We start from the raw sequence: 25,750 nt of genomic DNA on the forward strand, positions 1-25,750 counted from the left end.
GGCCTGCATGGCCCCTTCCAACTCTATGATTCTATGATTCTATGATCCTGCGTTGAGCAGGGGGGGTTGGACTAGATGGCCTGTATGTCCCCTTCCAACTCTAGGATTCTGTGATTCTATGATCCTGCCTTGAACAGGGGGTTGGACTAGATGGCCTGCATGGCCCCTTCCAACTCTATGATTCTGTGATTCTTCTTCAAATGCATATAGTGTTTTATTTCCAATACTACCAGGAAGGCCCATATTCCACTTCCTCCTTCCTTCACCCCGTCTCACTCATCCCATCTTTCTTCATCCAGCCAGGGCAGATCTAGGAATCCAGAGCTGCCCAGTTTCCCTGAAAGTGACATAATGACACACACCACGTCTCACCTCCCCGTGTCCTCACTCCAAGCCTCCTGCCACTCACAAAGTCTGGTGACTCTGCTCATGAGGTCAGGATAAAAGAGAGCGAAAAGAGAGATCATCCGGCCATCATAATGGTAGGGTGGGGATTTCACCCTCACTGGCCCAGATCCTAGTTAGGTGCTGCACCCATTATATCACGCTGGTTTCCCCTTATGCTAAAGGAAACAGAGCCGGGAAGGAGGACAAGATACCTTACCCTTCTCCTGTATCCCCAAGTCCAGCTCAAGGATTATTTATGCATTTTACTGATTTGTTATTGATATATCACCCCTCCCGGTTACCCGTCTTGGGGTGGTTTATGAAGTCTACAAAACTGTACAAATAAAAATGCATTGGAGTTTTCAGCAGCTCCATGAGCTTGGGTTTTGGGAAGTTTCTGAATCCAAAACAGCCTTCCTCAACTTTTTCCACCATTGAGAAACCCCTGAAACTTTCTTCGAGAGACCCCAGAAATGGTGCCATCGTGCAGGATATAGCTGGGAAGCAGAGCTGGGCCCATGCCCACCTGGGGCCCCTCTAATATATGATCATCAGATGTTTAACAAATTAAAATTATATATTTGAAACGCATTAACTCCCACCCATTCACGAAACCCAGGGCTGTCCAGAAGCCCAAAACTGGTGGAGAAAGCTTGATCTAAAACCTTTATCCCGTATATCATGATCCCACCCTTGCTTTTGGCTGCTGCTTTTAGGACTTCCGGCCCAACGCTGTCCTTACTGTAGGTTTCTGCTGCTCCAGGGCACAGCAGGGAATGCGAGCCTCATTTTGGTTACTGGGATCCGTAGAGGTCAAGGTGCCAGAGGAATCTGTTGGATCCAGTGGGGAATAGAACTGTGACTCTGGAGGATTCAGCGAGGACCACAACGGAGCAGAAGATGCGACAGGCTGCAGTAAGCGAGATCTGGACTCCTCTAACCCCCGAAGAGCCAGGCTGGGTTCCTTCAGGAATGGGTTCTCCAACCATAGAGGATTCAATTTAGAGGAAGTAGATGATGACAAAGATTTCTTGGCGTCGGCTGCGAAAAGCAGAGCCTGGAAGAGAAAGAATGAGGGATTTTTTTTCTGGCAGCCATACTTTTGCAAAATCCAGGAGCCCACTTAAGTCCCGCTGCGTTGAATTAAACTTAAGACGCATCATGTTTAATTTCCTTCAAGTCTTTGTATTCTGTATTCTATCTATCTATCTATCTATCTATCTATCTATCTATCTATCTATCTATCTATCTATCTATCTATCTATCTATCTATCTATCTATCTATCTATCTATCTATCTATCGACACATGCACAACTATACACATTTATGAACCAAGCAAGATCCAGACCAAACACACAAACAGAAAAAAAAAATGGGGAGACTGTTAATTGATCAAGCATTGCTATAGATCAGTGCTTTCTCAACCAGGGTTTTATGAAACCTTGGGGTTTCGTGACAGCCCTGGGTGGGTTTCCTGAATGGGTGGGAGTTAATTAATTTTTATATTTTTTAAAAAAATTGTTAAGCATTTATCAGGTGATATGAGTCTGGAGGGGGTGGGAAACACACTAGAAAAAAATAAGGGGGGGGAATCCACCAAACTTTGCTACAGATTTGGGTAATTAAAAAAACAACAACTGATGAGTATTTAATTTTGGAAAATGTATGTGCCACTCTTCAATTCCTGAATGCCCAAAATGGGAATACCAAATACAGTAATCAGATGATGTCCCTCAAAAAGTTTTTAAGGTCCAGAGAGCAATATTTTCTCTGGATTCCTGGTCCCAAGGAGATTAGATCAGCCCCAAGGAGACCCCCGGCTTGGCAGAATGCCCTTCCCAAGGACAGCAGAGCCCTGAGGGGCCCTGAACGGTTCAGCATGGCTGGTAAAACACAGGAGCCCCAAACCATCTCTGAATTATGCTGCCCTTCCTATCCAGCCCCCCCCCCACACACACATTTATACATCAACTAGAAATCCAGATAATCAAAAATAACCCCTCTCTCCTCCTCCGTTTCCAGTAAACAGAAGATCTAGGACAATGATGACTTAATTTTCCCGTTTAGGTTTTAATTGTATTTAACCTAGCAATCTTTTCTATTTTATCTGTGTATTTTATCTTTATATATGATTTTATCGCGGCATAATCCTCCCTGAGACACAGGAGACAGGGCGGAAAACAAGTGTAATTATAAATTAAATAAATTGAAGAACAGAGTGTATGATTGGATATAACCCACATGTCTAAATCATTGAAACTCTTCCAAAGGCCGATGACCGACATCAAGTGACAGCTGTTTGAGAATCCCCCTCTTTGCCCAGCACAGAGCAGATTATTGTGATCCAGCCTCTGCATAAAACAGCTATTATATTTTCCACAACAGACACCCATAGCATTTGGTACTCCCATAAAGATGAAGAAGAGTCGGTTTTTATACCCCACTTTTCTCTACTAGAAGGAGTCTCAAAGCGGCTTAGAGCTGCCCTCCGTTCCTCTCCCCACAACAGGCACCTGACGAGGTCGGTGGGGCTGAGAGAGCTCTGACAGAACTGCTCTGTGAGAACAGCTCTAACAGGACCGTGACTGGCACCAAGGTCACCCAGCTGGGAATCAAACCCAGCAGGGAATCAAACCCAGGTTGTCAGATTAGAAGTCGCTGCTCTAAACCACGACGCCAAGATAATTCAAGAAGATGGATTTAGGAAAACATTTGAGTCCAGTGGAACCTTTAAATCTAACCAAGTTTAATGCCAGGTATTCCATTCCCTTGAGTTTTTATCTGGACGCGATCTGCTTTCAGAGAGGCCAATTTTGTGGCATCTGCCACACCCACCGCCCTCTCCTGAGATACAGAAGTGATCAATTAAGCAAAACCGGGCTTGAATCACACCTGGGCCAAGCCTTTTCCCCCTTCTCTAAACAACTCCGCAGCCAGTTTTACAATCAGGCGTGGCTCGCTTATAGAAGCTCCCTCCCAAAAGCAATATCGCCCAAGATTAGGGAAAGGGAAACAAGAAGGCCCATTAATTAAACCAATCATGGGTTATACAGACATAGAATCCTAGAGCAGGAAGGTCCCATAGAGGTCATCTAGTCCCACCCCCTGCTCAATGCAAGATCAGCCTAAAGCATCCAGCCACTGCTTGAAGGCTGCCAGTGAGGGGGAGCTCACCCCCTCGTGGGGCAGCCGATTCCATTGCTGAACTACTCTGGCTGTGAAAAATGCTTCCAGATATCTAACCAATATCATTCTAAACATAGTTTAAACTCATTACTGCAGGTCCTCTCCTCTGATGCCCACGGGAACCATCCCCTGCCCTCCTCTGACCACCTGCCCCTTCTCAACCTCCTCTTCTGCAGGCTGAACGTTCCCAAGTCCCTCAGCCTTTCCTCCTAGGGCTTGGTCCCCAAGCCCCGGATCATCCTCGTCGCTCTCCTCTGCACCCTCTCCATTTTGTCCACGTCCTTTTCGGAGGGAGGCCTCCAGAACTGCACACAGAACTCCAGGTGGAGTTTGAGCAAAGTGGTATACAGCAGGATTAGGACATCTTGCAATTTCAGTTTGATGCCTCTGTGGATACGGCCCAAGACTGCATTTGCCTTGTCTGTCTGTCTGTCTGTCTGTCCATCCACTCACTCTATATATGGACTTTGAAAAAAAAAGAGAGTTCAGCTCTGCTTTACCTGCCCAGGAGCCCAGCTGGGGCACCTGCAGCCCGAGACGCTCAGAGCAGAAGGTTTTGATGGGAGGTCAGGCAAGGCTTGGCTCTGTGTGTTGAGGGGTTGCAGCGAAGTGAGCCATGCAGCAGAGAGAGGAATGGGCTGCAAGAGATGAGCCCGGGTCTCCTCCAGCCTTCGGAGAGCGAACGAAGCAGGCGACGAGGCATGGCTCTCCGTGCAAAGGGGGCCGGCGTGGCCCGCAGCAGACGGCTCCATAGAACTTACAGGATCCACAACTACACGGTCAGACACCTGCAGGAAATCAATAGCAAACATAAATGATTGTACCTCGTGTTTACAGGCAATGGAAGTGTATATAGAGATTGTATACCATCTTATTTCTAAAATTATATATTTCAAATTAATCAAAACAATTCTGAGAATGGGACAGAAGATTCCAGGGTTTCTTGAGGGTTCTGGAAGCATATCTTGGATGGGTGGAAGTTAATTAATTTGTTATAATTTTTTTTTAAATCTGTTAAAAATTTACCAGGTGGTATGACCATATGTGGTCATGTCAACCTGCCTTACCTCCCCCAATGGCCAATGACAGGCCTGGACAGGGTGGGAAGGGGAGGGGCCTCAGGTGGGCGTGTCCACAGCTCTGCTTCCCAACCATATTTTGGACAATCGCCCTACTCCTGGGGTTTCTCAAAGCCTGAAAGACGTTTCAGGGGTTTAGGCTCTAGGCTCTGGCAGCTTTCCTGCTTGGGGTGAGATCCCGCATCTCTCAGCAGACGTGTTTTCCTCGTGGTCCTTCCTGCATCACAAGGCCTTGAGCAGCCTCTCCGGGTTCAGTTTGCGGAATACTTTGTGACTCTTGATCAGTGCCCCTGCTTAATTTGTGATTGTTGCCTCTTAAGGCGTGGCATGGGCACATTGCGTTGTGGTGAGGTGTCCAACATGGGAGCCTGAGTCATCTCGTTCCCTGCCCCAGCCCAAACAAAGCAGTTACTTGGCGCTCCAGTTGCCAATGGAAAGATCATCGGCTCAGAAACAAATGCAAGAAAGTGGGTAACAACAGGGAAGACGGAAGAGTCACTCTACACTAACCCAGATGCACTGGCTCCAGATGGGAAACCGGATCGGATTCAAAGTTCCGGTTATAAACATTCAAACAGTCTGGGACCTTTGCATGACCAGATATTTCAATATTTTCAATAGCAAAACAATGGGGGAAGCCCTGTCTGTCAATTTCTGCTCATTCTATTCTGATTCTAGAATGAGCCGAAATTGACACACGGCGTTTCCCCCCTTGTTTGACTGTGAGAGCCCAGGGATGCTTTGATATTTGAACATTTAGCAAAGCCAGCTAGAAAAATAACACATCCGAGAATCTTCTAGACAAATAAGAACCTTTGAGTACAGGTTAAGAATTTATTTGGGAGCCTCCGAGGAAAACTTTGGCTTGAAAATGGCTCGTGTATCCAGACTCCATTTTGGCTCAACTTGAATAAAAGAAAAAAAAATATTTAGCCTATGCCCGTTTCGTTCTAGGTTTGGCTTCACACAACTGGCGAATCATTTGTTCTTGGCATTATTCTCCAGGGGAGGCCTGAAGAATGAAGGATCTTTGGAGAAAATGACTGTTTTGAGGTCTCTCCCTTCCCCAGATATTATCTCAGGGGCACCTAATAAAGCTGGATGGGTGGTGAATTCAAGAGGAGAGAATAAATTACTTCGTGACCCAATAAATAATTAACTAGTGGAACTTGTTCCTACAGGACGCAGGAATGGCCACCAAACTTTCAAAGGGGACTAAACAAATGCATGGAGGACGGGTCTGTCAACAGCTATTAGGTTAGGCTTGATAACTAAATGGAACTTCCCTGTTCAGGAGCAGTGTACCTTTGGATGCTATGGCCAAGAACAACAACACGGGGAGGGAAAGCACTGGTCTCTGTGGCTTTCTAGAACATCTATTTGGCCATTGTGGGAAAAAGGATACTGGCCTAGGCAGACCACAAACCCCGATCCCTCAGGGCATCTCTTATCCTGGAAGGCGGAATTAAGTGAATAATTTTTTTTAAGTTCATGCTGTTCTTGCAGGCATCTAGTTTGGGGGGTTGTGGACTTGGGGGGGGGGAAGTTTCACAGAAATCTTTGGAATTTTGCTCCGTAAACAGACTTAGAAGCAGTTATCTAGAGGGGGGGCAAAGTCCAAAAAATAAAGAAATCTCAGGCTTTCCCGAAAGCCCTGCCCTCTGGAAAGCTAGAGCTTTGCAATAATATGACTTGGCAGAGATGAGCCCAAATGACTTGTAAGGAGCCTCAGAGGGCATCTAGCCCAGCCCTTTCCTCAGCGCAGGAATGCACGGCTACAACATCCCCAACAGGTGGTCATCAGATCTCCAAGGCAAGCCCACCGCCTCCTGAGACAGCCTGTCCCATTACTGAACAGCCCTTGCCAATAGGAACTTTCTTTGAACATCTAGCCCAAATCATTCATTTTGGAATTCCTACTCCTTTTCCTGGCACCGAGCTTTCTATTTTTTTAGGATGTAGGAATTTAATGTTTTTTTAAAGAAGAGCTGGGCTTTCGTACCTCACTTTTCACCACCCGGAGGAGTCTCAAAGTGGCTTCACCATCACCTCCCCTTCCCCTCCTCACAACGGTCACTGTGAGGGAGGTGGGGCTGAGAGAGCTCTGAGAGAACTGCTCTCTGGGGACAGCTCTAAGAGAACTGTGACTGTCCCAAAATCACCGAGCTGGCTGCATGTGGAGGAGGAGCAGGGAATCAAACCCAGCTCTCCAGATTAGAAACTGCCGCTCGCTTCAGTTCGCATTGTATTTTTTAAATTTGCACCGCACCCCAGGGACTCTGTTCAACAAAGCGTTCTCGCATTACAGCAAATACCCAAACAAGGGGCAGACCTGCGCACCAAGAAGAGCGGGTCACTGCAAAACGGGGGATTTCCGCTCTTCAACTTGGGTTGCCCACAGGGCAGGAGAAAAGCCTCCTGTCCCTTTAAGAGATTCTTAATACACGGAAGCAGGAAGTGCAGGACTCCCTTGGCTTGCAGCTCAGTAGCATGAGCTGGCAAATGCAATCAAATTAAGCCCCTCTCTCCCTCCACGCCCCCCTCCAGGCAGTGTAACCATAACTCTGTCTGTCAAGGCTGGGTTGGGGGCAGAGAACTGCAAATAATATTGAAAAGGATCCAGTGCTAATTTTACAGCTACAGTTCGGTTTATTGGTGTGTTCCCCTTGGCCACCAGTGAGGGATGGGGGGGGGGGTCAGGACGGTCAGACCCCCCCTAGAGCAGGCCCGTGCACTGGAATTTTGGGGGTGGGGGGTTTACAATACATTCTGGGACCCTCATGAAACCCCACGACAATAATAATAATAATTTATTTTTATTCCACCCTTCCATGTGGCTCAGAACGGACGGCAACATTAAAAATATACAAGTTAAAACATTTACCGTATTGTTAATGCCCCCAATTAAAATTCCCAGACCGAGGGGGGGGGCTGGGGTTTGGTCAAAGAGCCAACCTTCTTCCTCACTTTTTCTTGAATTTTAAAACTCTTTTTCCTATTATCTTTCTTATCACGTACCTCTGCCAGTAGGTTCCCCCTGATTCAAGGAGGACCTTTCTACATTGTTTCTTTTATATAATCTTTTGGGAGGGGGTGTGTGAAACCCCCGCCCCTACAAATCAAACCCTTGTGCACCGCCTCGCCCTAGAGATTTGGGGAGGGAGCCCGCCGAGGCCAGGGACCTCAGTGGGGCGCGACACCCGAGCGCCCCCCCCCCAAAGCTATCCTCTGGAGGTCTGCTGTCATTCCGGGAGATCCCCCGCCGGGAGGCTGGCATCCGCAGACCCCTGGGTACCCTTCCCGGGGAAACAACGCGTTTGGCACTGTTAACTATTTCCACCGGGCGACTGGGGCGCTGGGGTCTGCCCCCTTCCTTCCAGCCGGAGCCAGACGCACGCCCCTCGCCCCCTCTGACCCACGGGCGAGACCCACCCGAGACGAGCCACGCTCATCCCCGAGCGCTCACCTACAGTCGCGACGCATCGCGGAAAGAGGAGCGGCTTTGCGCTGGGGCTGGCCCCGGAGAGGGTGGCTTGGCTACGCGCCTCCTCCCAGGGAAGGGCCGGAGAGCCTTAACCCCTTCGGGCTGCAGGAGGCGGGGGACGGAGCCCGGAGGCCGGCTGGAGGGAGCTGGGGGTCCTAAATGGGTGGGTCTTCTTCAGTCCCTAGTATAATAATAATAATGCAATAATAATGCAATAATGAAGGGCAGGCAAGGTCACCCGTAGGCAGCCGTGAAATAACCCAATATAAACACTGATTATCATCATCATAAAACTTAAAATTATAGATTCAAATGGGTCGCCGTGTTGGTCTGAAGTAGCACAATAAAACCAGAGTCCAGTGGCACCTTTAAGACCAACCAATTCAGGGCATGAGCTTTCGAGTGCTTGTGGGGGGGGAGCTCTCTGATCTGCTCTTGTGCTCTGAGCAGTAAGTTGACATATAAAGAGTTAGCAGATGATGCTGTTTGTCGTTCGGGGAGCATTGCTAATGCCCGAGGCTGAAAAATGGGTGTTAGAAACATAGCTACAATGGCCAGTTGAAAAATTGGCAGTCCTTCTTGCATATTTGCCCCCCTTCTGTTCATGTTTCTAAAGCAATTAAGCAATTTTTTAAAAAGTGCATCTGCATCAGCCTTCCTCAACCACGGTTTCATTAAAGCCTGGGGTTTCTTGAAGGCCCTGGAAGGGTTTTCCCGAATAGTTGGGAGTTAATTAATTAATTATATATATACATATATACATACACACACACACACACACACACACATATATATTTAATTTGTTAAACATTTATCGGGTGATAGAACTACTTATGGTCATGTTGACCCCCTCCCCGCCAGAATGGCCCATGATGGGCCTGGAGGGGGTGGGAAGGGAGGGTCTCTGGGTGGGGTTTGCACAGCTGTGCTTCCCACCCATATTCTGCAGGATTGAGCCACTTCTGGGGTTTCTTGAAGCCTGAAGAATGTTTCAGGGGGTTCTCAATGATAAAAGAAGTTGAGAAAGGCTGATCTACATTTTAAAGGCCCCCCCCCCCGAAAGAAGAAAAATGCATTAGTATGTAAAAGTATCCCACCGTCATGGTAGCAATGTAATCAACACAGCCACAATCCACAACCTGATTAAAGAGAAGATACAGGTTTATTGAGGAATTAACATACTTGATAGGAAAGAGAAGAGCGAGAGATAAGGACACCTCCAGCTGAGAAAGAGGGTAAGACTTAGCACAACACTTTGGAGAAGATTAGGGAATTTGCCCCCAGAAAAATGTCACTTAACAGGAGAGGATATTTTTGCAGGGGATATTGTAACCGTTATCTTAGGCTGTCATGGGCCAAGGGGAAAGGCTGGATAGAAACATTTTAATTAGTTAATATTTTGCAATTTTTAAAAATATTTGGCACTTTGCTCATCCCCTCAGGCTCCCAAGAGTTCAGACTCTCCCTCTCACCCTGAAATTTAGTACCCCAGTTCTCCCTTCTTGCCTGCCCTGGTCATGGGGCCTACAAAAACATGGATCTGAAGTGTTATGGATGCTCAGAAAATCTACGTAAATATTAATTACGATTCTTAGGAGAAAGCTGAAGCATGTGGGGAGCCATGCCCCTGTTCACAGCCTCTGACCCCATTTGCGTTGGTAATACTTTGCTGAAGAACATCAGTAAAGTCAGCCCACGGGTGGTGTGGAGGAGTCATCTGGGATTTCCAACATGGCGGCCTTTGAGGGCGGGAGCTGCTTTTCCCTGAGGGAGGGCGGGACTTCCAAAAGGCAGGCCCTGAGGTCAGCGTAGGCCTGAGGAAGGGTCCCGACGCTGACCCAGCGATTGTAGGACGGGTTGTAGCAGTGGATCAGGTGGGTATCGCGGTACGTGTTGTGGCTGTAGCCCCCCAGGACGTAGAGCTCCCCTTGCAGGACCGTGGACGCGGCAATGACGTGGGCCTGTGGCAGAGGCGTGAGGGCGGCCCACACATCCTGGCTCAGGCTGTACGCCTCGCAGGCCAGTTGGTCAGCGTAACCGCCATGGCCGTCTCGCCACCGCAGGCCGCCCGCCACATAAAGATGTCCGCCCAGCGCTTCCATGACATGACCGGCTCGCTCCTCTATCATGGAGGCCCGTGGGATGGCCGGGGCCCCGGGGCGGTACTGGATCAGGGCCGAGAGGCAGCGGCACGAGCCGTCGCTGCCCCCGGAGATGTAGATGGCTCCGTCCAGGACACAGGCTGCGTGGCCGCAGACGGCCACAGGGAGAGGCTCACAGGACCTGTGCGGAAGAAAGTGAGGGTGTGAAGGAGGGAAGCCAGAAAGGATGGCAAGGAACGGCACAATGCTGCTGTGCTGGATCAAGAAAAGTGTTTTTCTTCCCAGTGGGGACCCTATGTGAATTATAACAACATTCCCCCCTCCTCTGTTTTTATTCTCATAACAACATCCCTGCAAGGTAAGTTAGACAGAGAATGACTCGCCCCGGGTCACGCAGTAATAAGAGGCAAGTCAAGCGGAAAGAAAAAGAAGGCCTTATCTAATTTACGGGTCATTGTGACCATAGAGTTCCTGGCGATTCCTAGAGTTGTACAGAAGTGAGAACGATCGTTCTAGGATGGCCAGAACCTCTATGGTGACCTTACCATGAAATTGTGGGCAATTCCTAGAACTACACTTGTCACTTCCCCCAGGACAATCATACCCCCAATTTAGCCGCAGCTCCCACCCCTTATCACAGATCCGCTCCCTGCAGAGATTTGTCACTGCAGTCAGCTTTTCTCATGCAGGAAATGATTTTTTTTTTCATGAAATATAAATGGTAAAGAGCAACAGATGACAGAAGTTAGCTGGGGGAAGGGGGACACACAAGGGAATGTGACGTTTAGGGCAGAGAGCAATGGGTGGGGGTGCTGGGACCATAGGTCCAATGCCTCACCTCCATGCATTGGTACGGGGATCGTAACACTCCACCGAGTCCAAGCAGTAGGCATCCCTGGAGCTTCCTCCAAGGGCGTACAGGAGGCCATCTTGGAAGACAGCCGGGAAATAGCTCCGGTAGCTCATCATGTCGGCTAGACGCTCCCAACTTCTGGAGGAAGGATCAAACCTGCAGTAGGAGGAAACGAAAGAGCATGGATGTCCTTTTGTACGGCTATTCCCCACCGCCATCCTTCTTACTAAAGAGAAAACGTGTGTGTGTGTGTGTGTGTGTGTGTGTGTGTGTGTGATTTAAGGTTGCCTGGAGACAGTGTCCTCATGAACTCCTGGGCTTTCTTGATAGACCTGGAAGGGTTTCCTGAATGGATGGGAATTAATTACTTTTTCATATATTTCTAAGACTTGTTAAATGTTTATCGGGTGGTAGGACCCTATATGGTCACGTCGGCCTACTGCCCCTCCCAAAATGGCCAATGACGGGCCTGGAGGGGGTGGGAAGGGGAGGGGCCCCAGGTGGGCGTGTCCACAGCTCTGCTTCCCAGCCATATTCTGCACTTCTGGGGTTTCTCAAAGCCTGAAGAATGTTTCAGCGGTTTCTCAACGGTAAAAAAGATGAGAAAGGCTAGCCTCTAAGCAGAAATGGAGAGAGATGCTTGTGGCCAATGAAGAAAAAAAAATAGATTTCACCAGTCCAGAGTCACTCCCGTGTTTGTGAATATTTCATCCGTGCCAAAGCTGGTCTCCGGCATGGAACTCAGATCCCTGGTTGAAGTTTGTGTATTTCTGTTTCCCGATATTCCTTGCCCTCCATTGCTCCACATGGTGTGGGATGACCTTGATGTGGCTTCACTTTTTTCTCCGTGAATCTACAGACGCCACCTGGCCACAGTTTTCAAAGCCTGGGCAGCTGAGCTTACCAAGGAGAGCATGTTTACCTTCCTACGCATATAAACTTGACAAGACAGACCAGAGAGCCGTAGATGTGTAACTCACACACATCTTCCACAATTTTGGAGGCTGGCCAATCATTAACAACCAGCGGCTGACTGAGATGTTTGCCACAAACACTCCACAGCCCTGCTGGGGATAACCATCTTTACCCAACGGCCTGTGTCCATGCTTTCTATATGGCACAAACAACTGCTTAGCCAGGTAGACCTAGACCGGCTCCCGTCATGGCATTAACAAAGAGATCATAGAGAAATTCCGTGTGCAATTCCCACCCGCTTCCACCATTTTTCTCACGGAAGGGAATCAGTAACCCATCCCCCAACCGGACCTCCCGGGTCCCTCTCACTTGAAGACGGAGTGCATGGAATCCCCAATCCCATAGTAATGCTTCCCGCCAAGGAGGTACATGATGTTGTCCTTGACCGCCACGGCGTGCCGGAAACGGGGCCCGTCGGGGAGCACCCCAAGATGCCGCCACTCGATCTGCTTCACCAAGCCAATGCCGCTGACGAAGCGGTGGGAGTACCAGAGGTCCTCGCTGGGGTTGCGCGTGGCCATGTTCTTCGACAGACAGTCCCCTCCGCTGATGAGGATCACCTTCTCGGGGTACCTCACCCGGCAAGGGAGCTGCTCCATCTTGGACGGACCTGGAGGGAAACTCGATAAGGATTCGACCAGGAGGTCGTAGAGGCGACCGGGGGCGGCCATCATGTCCACGGCCCGCACTTGCTTAAGCTCCCGAGTGGACATCAAGGGGAACCTGACGCAGCGCATTAATTTCTCGGCATGGACCATCCGTCCGTCCCGGTCGGCGTCCAACCAGCGGACGGCGCCTTGGAAGGCCTCGAGTTCATTGAGGACATAAAGGGCGTCTGAGCTGAGGATGTCCACCAGTTGGTTGACTGGGAGGTCCGAGAATTTGGGCGTGGCTGAGATGCGAACAAAGTTCCTCAGTATGTAATCGCTTGTGGCGTTTTCCAGCGTGGAGAAGCCGTAGGCCCGAGCGAACGACAGGACGTCCAGACTCGATTCGGGGCACAGCTTGTGCTGGAAAACATCTAGGCAGAGTTCCAAGATGCCCGAAACTTGATACTGCAGAGCAGCCTGTGCTGCATCAAAGAGGTCGTCCCACCCACCGGCCACCACACCTGAGTAGGCAAAGGAGATGACCAGGCCCAGATCCGTCGAGGTGAAGCGGGTGCAGAGGGCGGTGTCCTGCTGGGATTCCTTCATGCCGCTGGTGAACATGGCGTGGAAGAACTCGCAGCCACAAGCCAGGGCGAGCCGGTGAACTGGGAAAAGGGAAGAGGCGATCAGGGGTCCTGCAGCTGTTTCTCTGTCAAAAGATCATCCTGCCGCTCATCCAGCCCTGGACTTCACCCTGAGCTACAGACCCTTTTTCCATCTGTGTCCTGCACTCCCCGTCAAAACATTTCACCAAGAAGGGAATGCAGAGACAAAACATGTTACCTTTGTCTGTAAGAATTACAAGCAGATTTGGGAAACCCTCATAACATTTAAACCTGGCCAGGGGAGACCATGGAATCATAGAATCATAAAGTTGGAAGGGACCTCGTGGGTCATCTAGTCCAACCCCCTGCCTTATGCAGGACAGATTGTTCTATCTTACATTGATGCTCTCAGAGAAGATTTCACAAAAAGTGGCTAAGGTTTAGATGGCTATATTAGGAGAGCTTTGAAAAACCCTGCTGATAAATTGTCTTAATGTGCTGATATGGTTCTGTACATATCCTCTTTCATTGAATTGCATTGTATTCTATTTGATAGGCTACCCAATAGTATATACCTATGGGGTAACTGATTTTGATAGATTTTATGTTGTTTGCTGTATTAGGCAACGCATTTTAATGTTTCGGTCCTGGGCTCCCCATCCCCTCTGCCACAATCACCTTGGTAGGTATCTCCCTCGGCTTTAAGAGCCAGATCGCAGCCGACGCCTTCTCCGTGCATCTCCTCCAAATTCCGGAGCGTCTCCCATTTCTCCTCGGACGGACTGTGCCTGTCTCCCGTCTCCGCCTCAATCAATACCGCCTTGCAAATCTCAGCGACACGAGGAACTCCCAGTGCCTCTGCCGCATCTAACAGCTCCTCCGCCGTCTCTGGCGTGACATCCAGCTGCCCGGTGTAGGCAAAATTCAAAATGGCTTCCCAGCCGTGGGCTGTGGTCACCGCGTCCAGCTCCAACACCCCTTGCTCTCTGTACTCTAAACGTTGCCGGAAGACAGAGCTGATGGCGGCGAGGATAACCCCGTGAGCTTTGTAGTTGGACGGGCCTAGAGTCACAATCGCGTCCAGAAGATGTTGCTGTTCTCTCAGCTGGCAGGCTGTCGTAAAGAATCTTTCTGCGTGACCCTCGTTCCTCAGCTCCCAGTGCTGGCCAGCTGTGCAACCTTCTCCATCTCCTGGGAGTTTCTTGACGCATGACATCACTTCCTGTCGCGACACCTTTAGGAAGAGTGAACACAAAAGGGGGGGTAAAAACGAAGGTGGGTGAACGTGGTGGAACTGGGGGTTGGCGTTCTGTCTCGAGAAGGCCCTCGAGTTACCCAAATTAAAGCACAACCATTGTTATATGTGAGTTTCCTGCATTCTTCAGCGGGTTGGACTAGATGACCCCAGAGGTGCCTTCCTAGTCTATGATTCTGGGATTACAGCACAGTACACATTTATGCATGGTGGCTGTACTAGCGGGCAATAGAACGGGTTCTCTGGTGGGTTTTTGGAAGTTTTTAAGCAGAGGCTTGGCAGCCATCTGACAGAAATGCAGATTCTGTGAATTTAGGAAAATTGTGAATGGGTGGGCAGAAGGGACTGTATCTGTGCTTGATTCTTGTGGCCCTTTCTTGCATGCTCAAGAGACACCGATCACCACTTTGGGGTAGGGAGGTGAATTTCCTCCTGACTAGATTGGCGAGAGATTCTGGGTTTTTTTGGAAGGGGCATCATCTGGGCATGGAATTGGGGTCCCTGTGGATGGGCAGGTAATTGTGAATTTCCTGCGTTCTGCAGGGGGTTGGACTAGATGACCCTGGAGGTCCCTTCCGACTCTATGATTCTGTGATTCTGTTAGCGGTCTCGCTGAAGTGTCATTTTGTAGACAGACAGAAACGCCCTGCCTTAATATTGCATCAAATATTTAATTTGCAGCATGCTGCCTGGCACTGAACGTAATGTCAGATGTACCCAAAGTATGTAAACACAGCCTGTTCCCAAAACAGGACACAGGACACAGAACACAGATGCCAGCCAGGTGTCAATCCCCAGGACATACCTGGAAGTTTAGATTCTGCAGGGACATCGGGTTCCTCCCCGCCCGAGAGAGATGCATACCTTCAGACAATAGCCTCTCTTCTCCAAAAACGGGCAACTAATCTTGTCAGTGTCTCAGTCTCTCCTCCTCACACCCAAAGGCCAAAATTAGCAATTTCAAACACCTTGCCTCACCCTGGCCCTGAGGTCACCAAGAAACATCTACACCTTAAGTTCAGGTAGAGCAATCCCTGGAATTCGTGGAGCTTTGTCCCCCACGCAAACTCTTCGCATGTCTGCTAGGGTCATTGTCAAAGCTCAGCTCATTGTTGTGGGGCAAGGGGTGTAGCCCATCAGCATAGCCTAAGGTAACTTTTCCCTATAAAAATGCGGTCTGTGCTCCCTTCCTTCTTCCTGTGAAATTTTGGATGCTTCTCTGCTGAAGGGAAGGTGATTTTGTGAGCTGCTTGGAGTCTCCTTCGGGTAGTGAAAAGTGGGATATAAGAGCTAACCCTTCTTCTTCCTCTTCTTGAATTTGAGGACCTCTCTCCACACCAGGAACTGGTAAATACCACCTTCCCCCCCTAAAAAAAAAACAGCAGTTTCCTTTTTCCTCCCTTATTTGACAGCCTTATTGGTGTGTTTCCAGAGTTTTTGGGGGCTGGTTGTGTTCCTTTAGATTCCCTTCAACAAAATGCATTTCCAGTTTACATCTGACTGGTTATTTCTTAAAGGGAACCATCCCATTACATCTGATTTCCCCAACTGAATTAGGAGACCTCCAATTTGGGCAGCAGAACCACACTTTCCCAATGATCAAAGTCCCCTTGTGGGCCAGAAAAATGTAACTTGTGGGTCAGGAAAAGATGGTATCTGGTTGACTGTTTGTATTGCTAGACGGTTTTAATAGGGTTTTTTTTTAAATTTAAACTAACCAGAATGTTTAGGCATTTTACATGCATTATTTATGAAGGACTGTACTTGTATTTTTTTAAATGCATTTTCGTAATGTCAATTGATTATGTTGGAAACTGCTCTGAGCCAGCTTGCTGGGGTGGGGTGGGGGACAAGGAGGGAAGGAAAGGAAAGGAAATACCCAAACCAATGTGCTCCTTTTACAGTGAATAAATGAAGGAGGAATTGGGGGGGGGGGCATTTCACTTGGAATCTAATGTTTGCCATACACCCTCCAAAGCACCCAATTCCTCCAGGAGAACTGGAGCCTGTAGTCTACAGATGGAGTGCAATCCCAGAGGAGAACTTCAGGTCTCAACTGGAGAATGATCACCCTGCATTTAAATGAATAGCTGTGCGTGTGTGTTCCTAATTACGCGTGTGTCGGCTGCATTTTAGAAGGAGCAATGTATATTTACTATTTGAATCAGACCCGTGACGGCACTTCTGGGGGTGTCATGTGACAAGTTCATGAGCAGTGAGAGTGACTAACAGTCCAGTGGGTACATAATTTTGGTTTTCCTCCCAAGGACACAGTTGTGCATCTGCGCATGCAAGAGCATAATATTATGAGTCAGTTTAGGACGGGACCTGTCCGGGGTGCTGGCAGCGTTCTGGGGTGTGTGTGTGTGTTTGTTGGCCTCACGTGGGGAGTTTTGTGGTTGTGATAAAGTATGTGGTTTTTGGAAGAGCAGAGGGCAGCCTGGACATGCACATTTCCCCCCCCCATGACCGTTCCCCCTCCCAAGTTGCATTACCCTCCAGCCAGCCCCCTCCGCCTGCCCTTCTAGCAGCTTCTCTGTTCCCAAAATGCAACCTCTCTCACCTGCCGGGTCCTGCGCCTTCCCTGGGCCTTTGCGCTATCTGTGGCCACAGTGTGACCATTGTGGAATGCTGGCCGCCCGCCCAGTTGTGACTTGCAAAGTTAATTATAGCCAAGACACCACACAGGGGAAAGTCAGGTGTCACCAGCATTAGGAACCGACTAGTGAAAACCCAGTTCTTACAGATCTCTTTCCCAGCAATCCCTCTTCCTATCGCTGGCTGGCATTCCCCGCACATAGAAAACTACAGTATCACCGTTCTTCCTGCTGAGCTACTTTTCTAGAAGCTGAGTAATTTTGTTTTTTTTTTTAATGAGGATAGATAGGAGCATTCAGTCAGGTCCCCAGAAGTGATATACGGCAGCGGTGACAAAACAGGTTTACCTCTTCCTCTGCTGTCTGTTGAAAACTAATCCGGAGGTTTCATTTAGTTTGGAATTGGGCTTAGCCAGCGTTTACGGGCTGTGCAAAAATTTAGTCTGCGGTTTCCGATTGCTTAAGCTCTCCAGAAAAGCCAACACTTAGCAACAATGGGAGCCTTGTGTTTCTACAGATTGTACAGTCAGTCCTAGAAAGCAGGTTGTTAACCTCCAGGTGGGGCCTGGAGAACTCCCAGAATTACAACAGATCTCCAGGAAACAGTTCCATGGAGGAAAATGGCTGCTTTCAGGGGCGGAGTCTATATGGCATTCGAACTCTCTGAAGCCCCTCCCTCCATCTCCAAATCTTCACAATTTCCCAAACCAGACCAACCCTGTGGCACAGGGCCTAGAAGCCGGTTCCCCTCCCCCTCCGTAGATAGTTCTGATTCATGATTGTTGGAAGAAAAAGGCAGGGTGGAAGTATTTTTAAATCCCCCGAGGCACTTCAAAACTAATTTAACATTTAAAAATGTTTAGAAGAAGTAGAATTGGTTTTTATCCCTCGCTTTTTCACTGCCCAAAGGAGTTTCCAAGCGGCTGACAATCGCCTTCCCTTCCTCTCCCCTCGACAGACACCGTGACAGAAGTGCTGTGTGAGAACTGTTCTAACAGGGCTGTGACAAGCCCAAGGTGGCCCAGCTGCCTGCAGGTGGAGGAGCAGGGAATCGCCGGATTAGAAGCTGCCATTCTTAACCATTACACCATGCTGGCTTTAAAAATCCATACACATCTCTGTAAAATGTTAAGGTATGGCGGAATCCGGAGCAAATCCGGCGGAAAGATTCTCCCTCCAAAGGTCACCGGAGAGCCGAAATTCTCTGCCACTGACAGGGGACGCTGAGATACAAATCTCAATCTTGCAACCTGGTTGTCTCTGAGCTACTTGTTGAACATTTAGTTTACTGGGCCTCAACTTGTGTAACGCGGATTCCAAGACGTTGACTTTATACTGAACAAATTGTTATTGTTGGAGGCAGGGCCAGGTGAACGCTTTAGGAAGGAGAGTTGCCAGAATTCCAGTTGTTTTCCCCTTTCAGCTACAGCAACCCAATATGGGATAAAGGATGCAGGAGGACTCCTGGGTAACGTTGCCAACCTCCAGGCAGCACCCAGAGATCTCCTGCAATTACAGCTGAACTCCAGATGACCAAGATGAGTTTCCCTGGAGAAAGGGGTGCTTTGGAGAGTGGACTCCTTGGCCTTCAAGTGGGACTAGGGTGGCCAGCTCTGGGTTGGGAAATTGGGTGTGGGCCTGGAAGTAGACTTGGTGCAGTGGTTAGGAGTGCGGATTTCTAATCTGGTGAGCCGGGTTCGATTCTGCACTCCCTCACCTGCAGCCAGCTGGGTGACCTTGGGCTCGCCACGGCACTGAGAGAGCTGTTCTGACTGAGCAGGAATATCAGGGCTCTCTCAGCCCCACAGGGTGTCTGTTGTGGGGAGAGGAAAGGGAAGGGGATGGTAAGCCGCTTTGAGACTCCTTTGAGTAGAGAAAAGTGGCATATAAGAACCAATTCTTCTTCTTCTAGGCGGGATTTGGGGCAGGGAGGTATCTTGATGGCCTCGGATACTCTGATGAACTAATCTTTGTTGCTTGGAGATGAACTGTATACCCAGGGGTTCCCCAGTTCCCACGTGGCCTCCCGACATCCAAGTCAGGGATCCCTTTCAACAAGAGCACAAAACGAGGGAGGGAGCACGGTTTGGCCTCCCCGGATTCCTTTTGAAACAAAGTCCCAAATCCACTGCCTGAAGATGTCAGTGACTCTTTTTTTTGCTTGCCAAAGAGGACATCCTGCTGCTGAATGCCACCCACAGACTTGTGCCTTGCAGGCCTCGGGGTTTTCCAAAACATCACAATCGCCCGGGAATGAAAATCCAGCCCGTTCCACATTCCAAAAGTTGCAGAACTGGGAACGGAGTCTGGAGGCACTTCTGGGTGGCAGGCGGGCGTTCCTGGGCTTGCGGCTCCTGCTTATCACACCTTGACCTGCTTGATCCAGGTGACCTTCTTTGCGGCCCCTTTCCCTGAACGATCTGTGTCAAGAGGACACTGAAACATTTGGCGTTTCCTCAACACCATGTCCTGCACTCGTGACGGGCCAGGGTTTGCAAATCTCTGGCATGCATGGAGGAAGCAGGGTTTGCCAACTCCAGGCTGGGGGGAGGAGGGGGAATTCCAGGAGGTTTTTTGAGGTGGAGCCTTGGAAGGGCTCAGTACGATGCCAACAGGGCCCGCCTCCAGCAGCTGCCATTGTCTTCACGGGAACTGATCTCTGCCACCTGGAAACCGATTCTCCATCCACCTGCAGCCCTACAACGAAAGGGAAGCCTCCTACACTGTCCGGCTTGTCCCTCTTGAATAGGTACTTGGTGTTTCCTTCCCATCTCAGCCCCCTCTCCTCGCTCCGATGCCAGCCTCCTAGAGAGGTTTCTTAACGTTCTCGCCCTGCCACACACAACATACCTCTAAGGCAGGGACTAATCTGTTTTGGGAAAAAAAAAAAGGCAAGAATTCATACTCCACAAATTTCAGCCCAGGTGTCAGGAAGCATTTGGGCCTCATTAAGACAAGAAGAAAGCATAATCTATGCGCAGCTACCACGGAGCGAACGCCAGCAATGTTAATGCCTTGTCGTTACCGCCTCCGTATGCCGACGAGCGCCACACCTTTCCATGTTCGGAGTGTTCCGCAACCCTCCCCAGGCCTCTGTTGAACTAATTTTGGCTTCGCTGCTTCGGGCGGGGCCGGAGTTTCGATGGTACATGGGGTAGTTGGCGCGTGGTTGCGTGTGCAATTGGGGAGGAGACAACAAGTTCGGGGTAAGGAATCGTGCGGCGGCTTTATCTGCGTGAGCGCATGAGCCTCAAAGCTAATTTCCATCCGAGATTGGCTTGGCGTTGTGGTCTGCACAGCAACCTCTGAGTGAGTAGACTGGCGTAGACGGGATTGGATTGGGATGTCCGGCTTCATGCGTAGCTCTGGTGAGGCAGGTGGGGATTTTGCAGGCGCAGATTTTCAACTTGCCAACGTTTTGCAGGCGCAGGTTTTCGTCTCACCTGCGTTCTCCTTTTGGCTTTGAAAATCGGGATCCCGTGGAAACAGAGCAGAGTGGCCACCTTAGTTTGTCCTCACAGCTGTACGGCGGGCAGAAATTCAACAGGCAAAGCTGTCTTCGTGAATGTATTCTTGTCCTCGGAAAGCTCCAGGGGCTGCATCCTTCCTGCCCGTGAAAGGCAGAAAAGACGCTTGGGTAACCTTAAGAGAAGGGTGTATTGAAAGACTGATTGACAGCATTGATGGACAGCGACCTCTGAGTATTATATATGCTTCCCTTCCAGGCTCAGGTTTTTGTTTCTTGATCCATGGGCCCCATGTGGAACCCAGCTGACCAACAGGCCTGAGGGAAAACACCCGTCCTTTTAAGAGGAGTTTTAACGGTATCCTGTTGACATCCATTCCATGAAAAACTTTGCTGTCCATTTGTACGCATAACCTCTACTCTACTTTGAGGGCAAGGATATTTTTCTTCAGGCCTGTTAACAACCACAGTGGAATTGGTTCATGGGATCCCCTGCCCTGTGGGCTATCTCTGTTATTCTCACGGGCATGCCATTTTGGCCCCTTTCTCTAGGGGAGGAGGGAAGGGAGCACTTCGCTCAAGGCCAAGGGGCCAGGAAGCACAGCTTGAAGTTGCTAGGTGACCACTTGTTTTCTTCCTAAGCAATCTCTAGGCTGGAAGAGCCAACTGCAGGCGATTGTGAGGAGAGAAAGGAAGGCAGGAGAGAAGGAAAACAGTTCTGATTCTAGCCCTACGCCAATCGGCATCACCAATCATACGGAAAAATAAAATGGGCCAGCCCCTTGGCCTAGAACTTTTGGAGCCTTTGACAACACCTTGGTATGGAGGACTCACCAGACGAGCCATCAACATGCCAAATAGGCCTCCACTGGCAATTTAAAGACTAACATCATCTATCCCAGCACAGATTTTTATGAGTCAGAGCTGACCTCATCGGATGCATGCAATGTATATCGGATGCGTTTGAATTCACAGCAGACAGGCAGGGTGTGTGTAGGGGGGAGAAACTACAAAGAGATTGAAAACGAGATTAAATCAAAAGAGCAACCTGTTCCCCTCGAGTGGGTGAGGGCTACCCCGACAGCTGTTAGATGGACAAAGCACAATTCACATAAAGTCTAGGAGTAGATGAAATTCTGGAGATGAAATATTAGGAAGTTGTATCGTAACTCATTAACGTCCATCATGAGCGGGTTGCAGCTGAAATTTGGAGGGAGCGCCTCTTGAACTTGTTAATGAATTTCCACTTCTGTAGTTTTGCGTTGGACTCTCTCTTTGAAGTTTCTTTGGAAGAGAACAGTGTCGTTTAGATCAGCAACAGAACGCTCAAAGTGAATATCACAAGCTACGGTTAAGACTATTAAGGCCTCTGCTGAATCAGACCAGTGGCGCGTCTCGTCCAGCATCCTGTCTTGTTGGTCTAGAGGGCCAACAGAAGGGCACACAGCTCTGCCTCCCAACCATATTCTGCCAATTCTGGGGTTTCCTGAAGCCCGGAGGATGTTCCAGGGGGTTCTCAACAGTAAAAAGAAAAGTTGAGAAAGGCTGGCATAGAGGTGGGGTGGCTAAGAGCGGTGGCCTGGAGAACTGGCTTTGATTCACCATTCCTCCACATGAAGCCAGCTGGGTGACCTTGGGCTAGTTACAGTACTGTTAAAGCTGTTGTTGCAGAGCAGTTCTCTCAGAGCTCTCTCAACCCCCGTACCCCACAAGGTGTGCGGAGAAGAAGGGAAGGTGCTTTGGGATATGTGAGGCCTGCTGGGGGACCTTGGGCTAGTCACGATTCTTTCAGAGCTCTCTCAGCCTCACGAGGTGCCTGTTGTGGAGAGAGGAAGGGAAGGTGATTGTAAGCCGCTTTGAGACTCCTTTGGGTAGTGAAAAGCGGGGTATAAATATAAACTCTTCTTCTTCTTCCTGGAGGTTGCCTCCTGGCACTGAGATTCAGACGTTTACTGCCTCTGGATGTGGAGATTCCTTTTAGTTGATAGCCATTCATAGACCTCTAAGAACCTTTCTAATCCCCTTTTAAAGCAATACCTGCCTGCAGCTAACAATATAGCCTCTGATAGGGACTTCTGCCTTTTAAGCACTCACTGAGTAAAGAAGGATCTATTATTGTTGGTCTGTCCTGAATCATCCACTGTTTCAATCCACCTGCAACTTCAATCCATCTGCTAGTCAACCCAGCAAAATCCCTTTGCAAATGCATTGGGAAGGGGACTGAAAGCGCGTCATTTTGCATGTGTGAACGCAGCCCAAGTTTTCTCTCCGTCTATCCCGTCCATAATTTTATAAACCTCAGTCAGGTCCCTGCTTCCAAACATCTTTTTGAAATGGAGATGTCTCCTATCTTTCGGCTTTTAATTGCAAGAAAGGGGCTCTGTCCTTCAGCCGTGTCAGTAGACCCTTTCTGCATTTTACCCAGAGGTTTTTTAAATTGACAATTTAAACCAACCTTGCTTTGTAACATCTTTCTCCTCCCTTTTCCTTTGCCAACAGAAGCGCTACAGGTTAATTGATTTGCGTTCCCGACGTAGCTGATAAAACGAGCTTTGTAGGATTGCCAACTCAGGATTAGGAAAGAGTGGAAATTTTGTTGATAGAGCCTGAGAAAGGTGGGTTATGGGGAGGGGAAAGGCTTCAGCAAGGTCATAGAATCGTAGAGTTGGAAGGGACCTCCAGGGTCATCTAGCCCAACCCCCTGCAGAACGCAGGAAACTCACAACTCCCTGCCCACCCACAGTGACCCCAATTCCATGCCCAGATGATGCCCCCCCCCCAGAATCCCTGGCCAATTTGACCCAGAAGAAATTCACCTCCCAATCCCAAATTGGCATTTCCCTGGGCATGCAAGAAAGGGCCACACTGAATAATTCCACAGTGTCCACCTCCCAAAGCTGCCGTTTTCATTGTGGTTAGGAGCAGCAGACCCTAATCTGGAGAACCAGGTTTGATCCCCTATTCCTCCACGTACAGCCAGCTGGGTGACCTTAGTCACAGTCCTCTTAGAGCTGATCTCACAGTGAAGTTCTCTCAGAGCTCTCTCAGCCCCTCCTACCTCACAGGGAAGCCTGTTTTTGGGTCGAGGAAGGGTAAGGTGTTTGTAAGCCGCTTTGAGACTCCTTCGGGCAGTGAAAAGCAGACTATAAACAACCAGATCTTCTTCCACTGCTGCCGGATCAAACGTCACCAGTCTTTAAGGTGGTGCTGGATTCCTGTTTTATTTCGTGGCTGCAGACCACAAGATGTGCAGCCCAGGTGAAATTCCTGCCCTTTTGCGCAACGCCTGTGCATCAAACTCCTGTGCTCAGAAGCCCGTACCAAGAAGTGGCAGCTCTGATCATTATACTGAGGACATGAAGGGCATAAAAGGGATCACTCGGCAGGAGAGTAATTAGCATGTTCATGCTGATTCTAATTACATCGCTATCTCCTCCTGGAGCGAATGTCATCTAATTGCCTCTTTACATATAATGGAAGAGAAAACACAGAGACACACCTCCTCAAGATTTGTGGGAGGAGGCTGGCAAGATCCGGGGCTTCAGTGGGGTGCAGCTCCATAGACTCCGCCCTCTCAAGCAGCCATTTTCTCCAGGGGAACTGATCTCTGTAGCCTGGAGGTGAGCTGGAATTCCAGGGGCTCCCCAAGTCCCCCCTGGGGGCTGGCATCCCTGTGGTAGCTCAGGAATCTCTCTCCGCAGGGGTGGTGACCTTACGTCCTGATAACTTGCTGTTCTTTTTTTTACATCCTGTCTTTAGAAGCTTGTCTCTTGAAAGATTCTGATACTCGTATTTGTTTTGTTCTGCTCAGTCTCTGTGTGTGCTCTGGCTAGTCATCTGCAGGTTTATGAAACATCCACCTGTGCAATCGTGTGGGTTCAAAGAAAGATTCATTGCATCTGCGCAGGGCATCACCGCGCACAAAATAAAGACTCTACAGAGAAATAGAACTTTCCTCCTTGAAAATACAGATTTTGGTTCAGAGCGGAAGACTCTAATCCGGACTACTCTCCAATCTTCCTCCACATGTAGCCAACTGGGTGTTTCTCAGCTGGTCACAGTTCTTTTAGGGCTGTTCTCACAGATCAGTTCTCTTAGAGCTCTCTCAGCCTCACCTACCTCACATGGTGTCTGTTATGGGGAGAGGAAGGGAAAGGCGTTCATAAACCACTTTGAGACTCGAGTAGTGGGAAACAGGATATTTAAAAAACACAGCTCTTCTTGCATTTGGTTCTGCATTTTTTCTTAGATGAAATATCCTCCCCCCCCCCGATCTTAAGCATTAAGATGGCCAATGTGCTGTTATTCTCCATGTGGAAAGGATCCATGAGAAACTATCCATGGAGTAAATCCACAAACAAAACAATAGTTCGTTTCCACCCTGTGCTTTCCCCTTGCTTTGATGAAAGGTCCTCTAGCATCCCTCTCGACCGCTTGAGGGATGCATTTCCAACTCCTGCACAGAGCCAGCACGTGCCCCTGCCTGGCCACATCAACAGGGACCCCCCCCCCAGGAAATGGGAGCAGAGCGAGCACGTGATCCCCGCATGGGGAACGACTCGGTGGCACAGCCTCCCAGTAAAACCTTTTCCAAAAGCATTGTCTGTCTCGTTTAACTTTACGAGCGAGAATTCCAAGGACCAGCCCTTAGCAAACGACCCTTCAGGATACCTGGGAAACAGGAGACGGGATTTTCCACTGCAAGGGCACCTTCCAAGGGACCCTGCACAGTTAGCCTTGTTGTTGTCTTGTTGCTTCTCAGTAAACGGACTGCTAACCTCCTAGAGTTTCCATTATCTAAGTGGGGCTTTGGGAATTTTTACTGCTCTCCGGAGTTCAGAGATCAGTTCCCCTGGAGAAAGTGGAAGCTTGGGAGGGTGGACTTTGGTAGCATCATACTCCACTGAGGTCCCTTCCCAGCTGGTGGCCCCTTGCCAGATTCTCAGGCCGAGATTGCCAGAAACATGTTGTGAAATATCAGCCAATTTTGGGGGGTGGAGGTGGGGGCTTCAACAGCATTCAGTTTGAGTTGCCAGGTTTCTCTGAGCCCCCAGGTCCCACCTGGAGGCTGGCATCCCTTCACAGACTCCCCTTCCCATTTCCTCTGGAGTACTGCTCTCTATTGGCTGGAGATCAATCCTGCGAGGCCTCCAGGCACAACCTGGAGATT

General features: G+C 49.3%; 2 protein-coding genes across 8 annotated transcripts in view; both read right to left on the bottom strand.

Annotated features, from left to right (window-relative positions):
* The window catches only part of TEP1 (telomerase associated protein 1), a 42,843-nt gene extending 34,606 nt beyond the window's left edge, over positions 1-8,237 (bottom strand). For 2 of the 6 annotated variants that reach the window (XM_077312974.1, XM_077312969.1), the window contains exons 1-3: positions 8,120-8,237; positions 4,075-4,362; positions 1,130-1,444 (exon numbers count right to left, since the gene is read on the bottom strand). In XM_077312974.1, the coding sequence (XP_077169089.1) occupies positions 1,130-1,444; positions 4,075-4,326 (567 nt within the window). In that variant the 5' untranslated portion in view covers positions 4,327-4,362; positions 8,120-8,237. The other 4 variants (XM_077312972.1, XM_077312970.1, XM_077312971.1 and 1 more) reach the window with 4 other exon arrangements.
* A 1,063-nt stretch (positions 8,238-9,300) lies between these two features.
* Positions 9,301-25,356, bottom strand: KLHL33 (kelch like family member 33). Of its 2 annotated transcripts, none has more exons than XM_077313866.1 (5): positions 25,252-25,356; positions 13,941-14,496; positions 12,377-13,322; positions 11,078-11,248; positions 9,301-10,420 (listed from the first exon to the last, which is right to left on the bottom strand). In XM_077313866.1, the coding sequence occupies exons 2-5, from the start codon at positions 14,476-14,478 to the stop codon at positions 9,826-9,828; spliced, it is 2,250 nt and encodes a 749-aa protein (XP_077169981.1). In that variant the 5' UTR covers positions 14,479-14,496; positions 25,252-25,356; the 3' UTR covers positions 9,301-9,825. The 2 variants fall into 2 exon arrangements, with proteins under 2 accessions (XP_077169981.1, XP_077169980.1); XM_077313865.1 differs by lacking the exon at positions 25,252-25,356 and adding an exon at positions 17,081-17,125.
* Between the last annotated feature and the right edge of the window lie 394 nt (positions 25,357-25,750).

This window comes from Paroedura picta, chromosome 16, assembly GCF_049243985.1.
Source record: "Paroedura picta isolate Pp20150507F chromosome 16, Ppicta_v3.0, whole genome shotgun sequence".
In the NCBI taxonomy this organism is placed as follows: Eukaryota; Metazoa; Chordata; class Lepidosauria; order Squamata; family Gekkonidae; genus Paroedura; species Paroedura picta.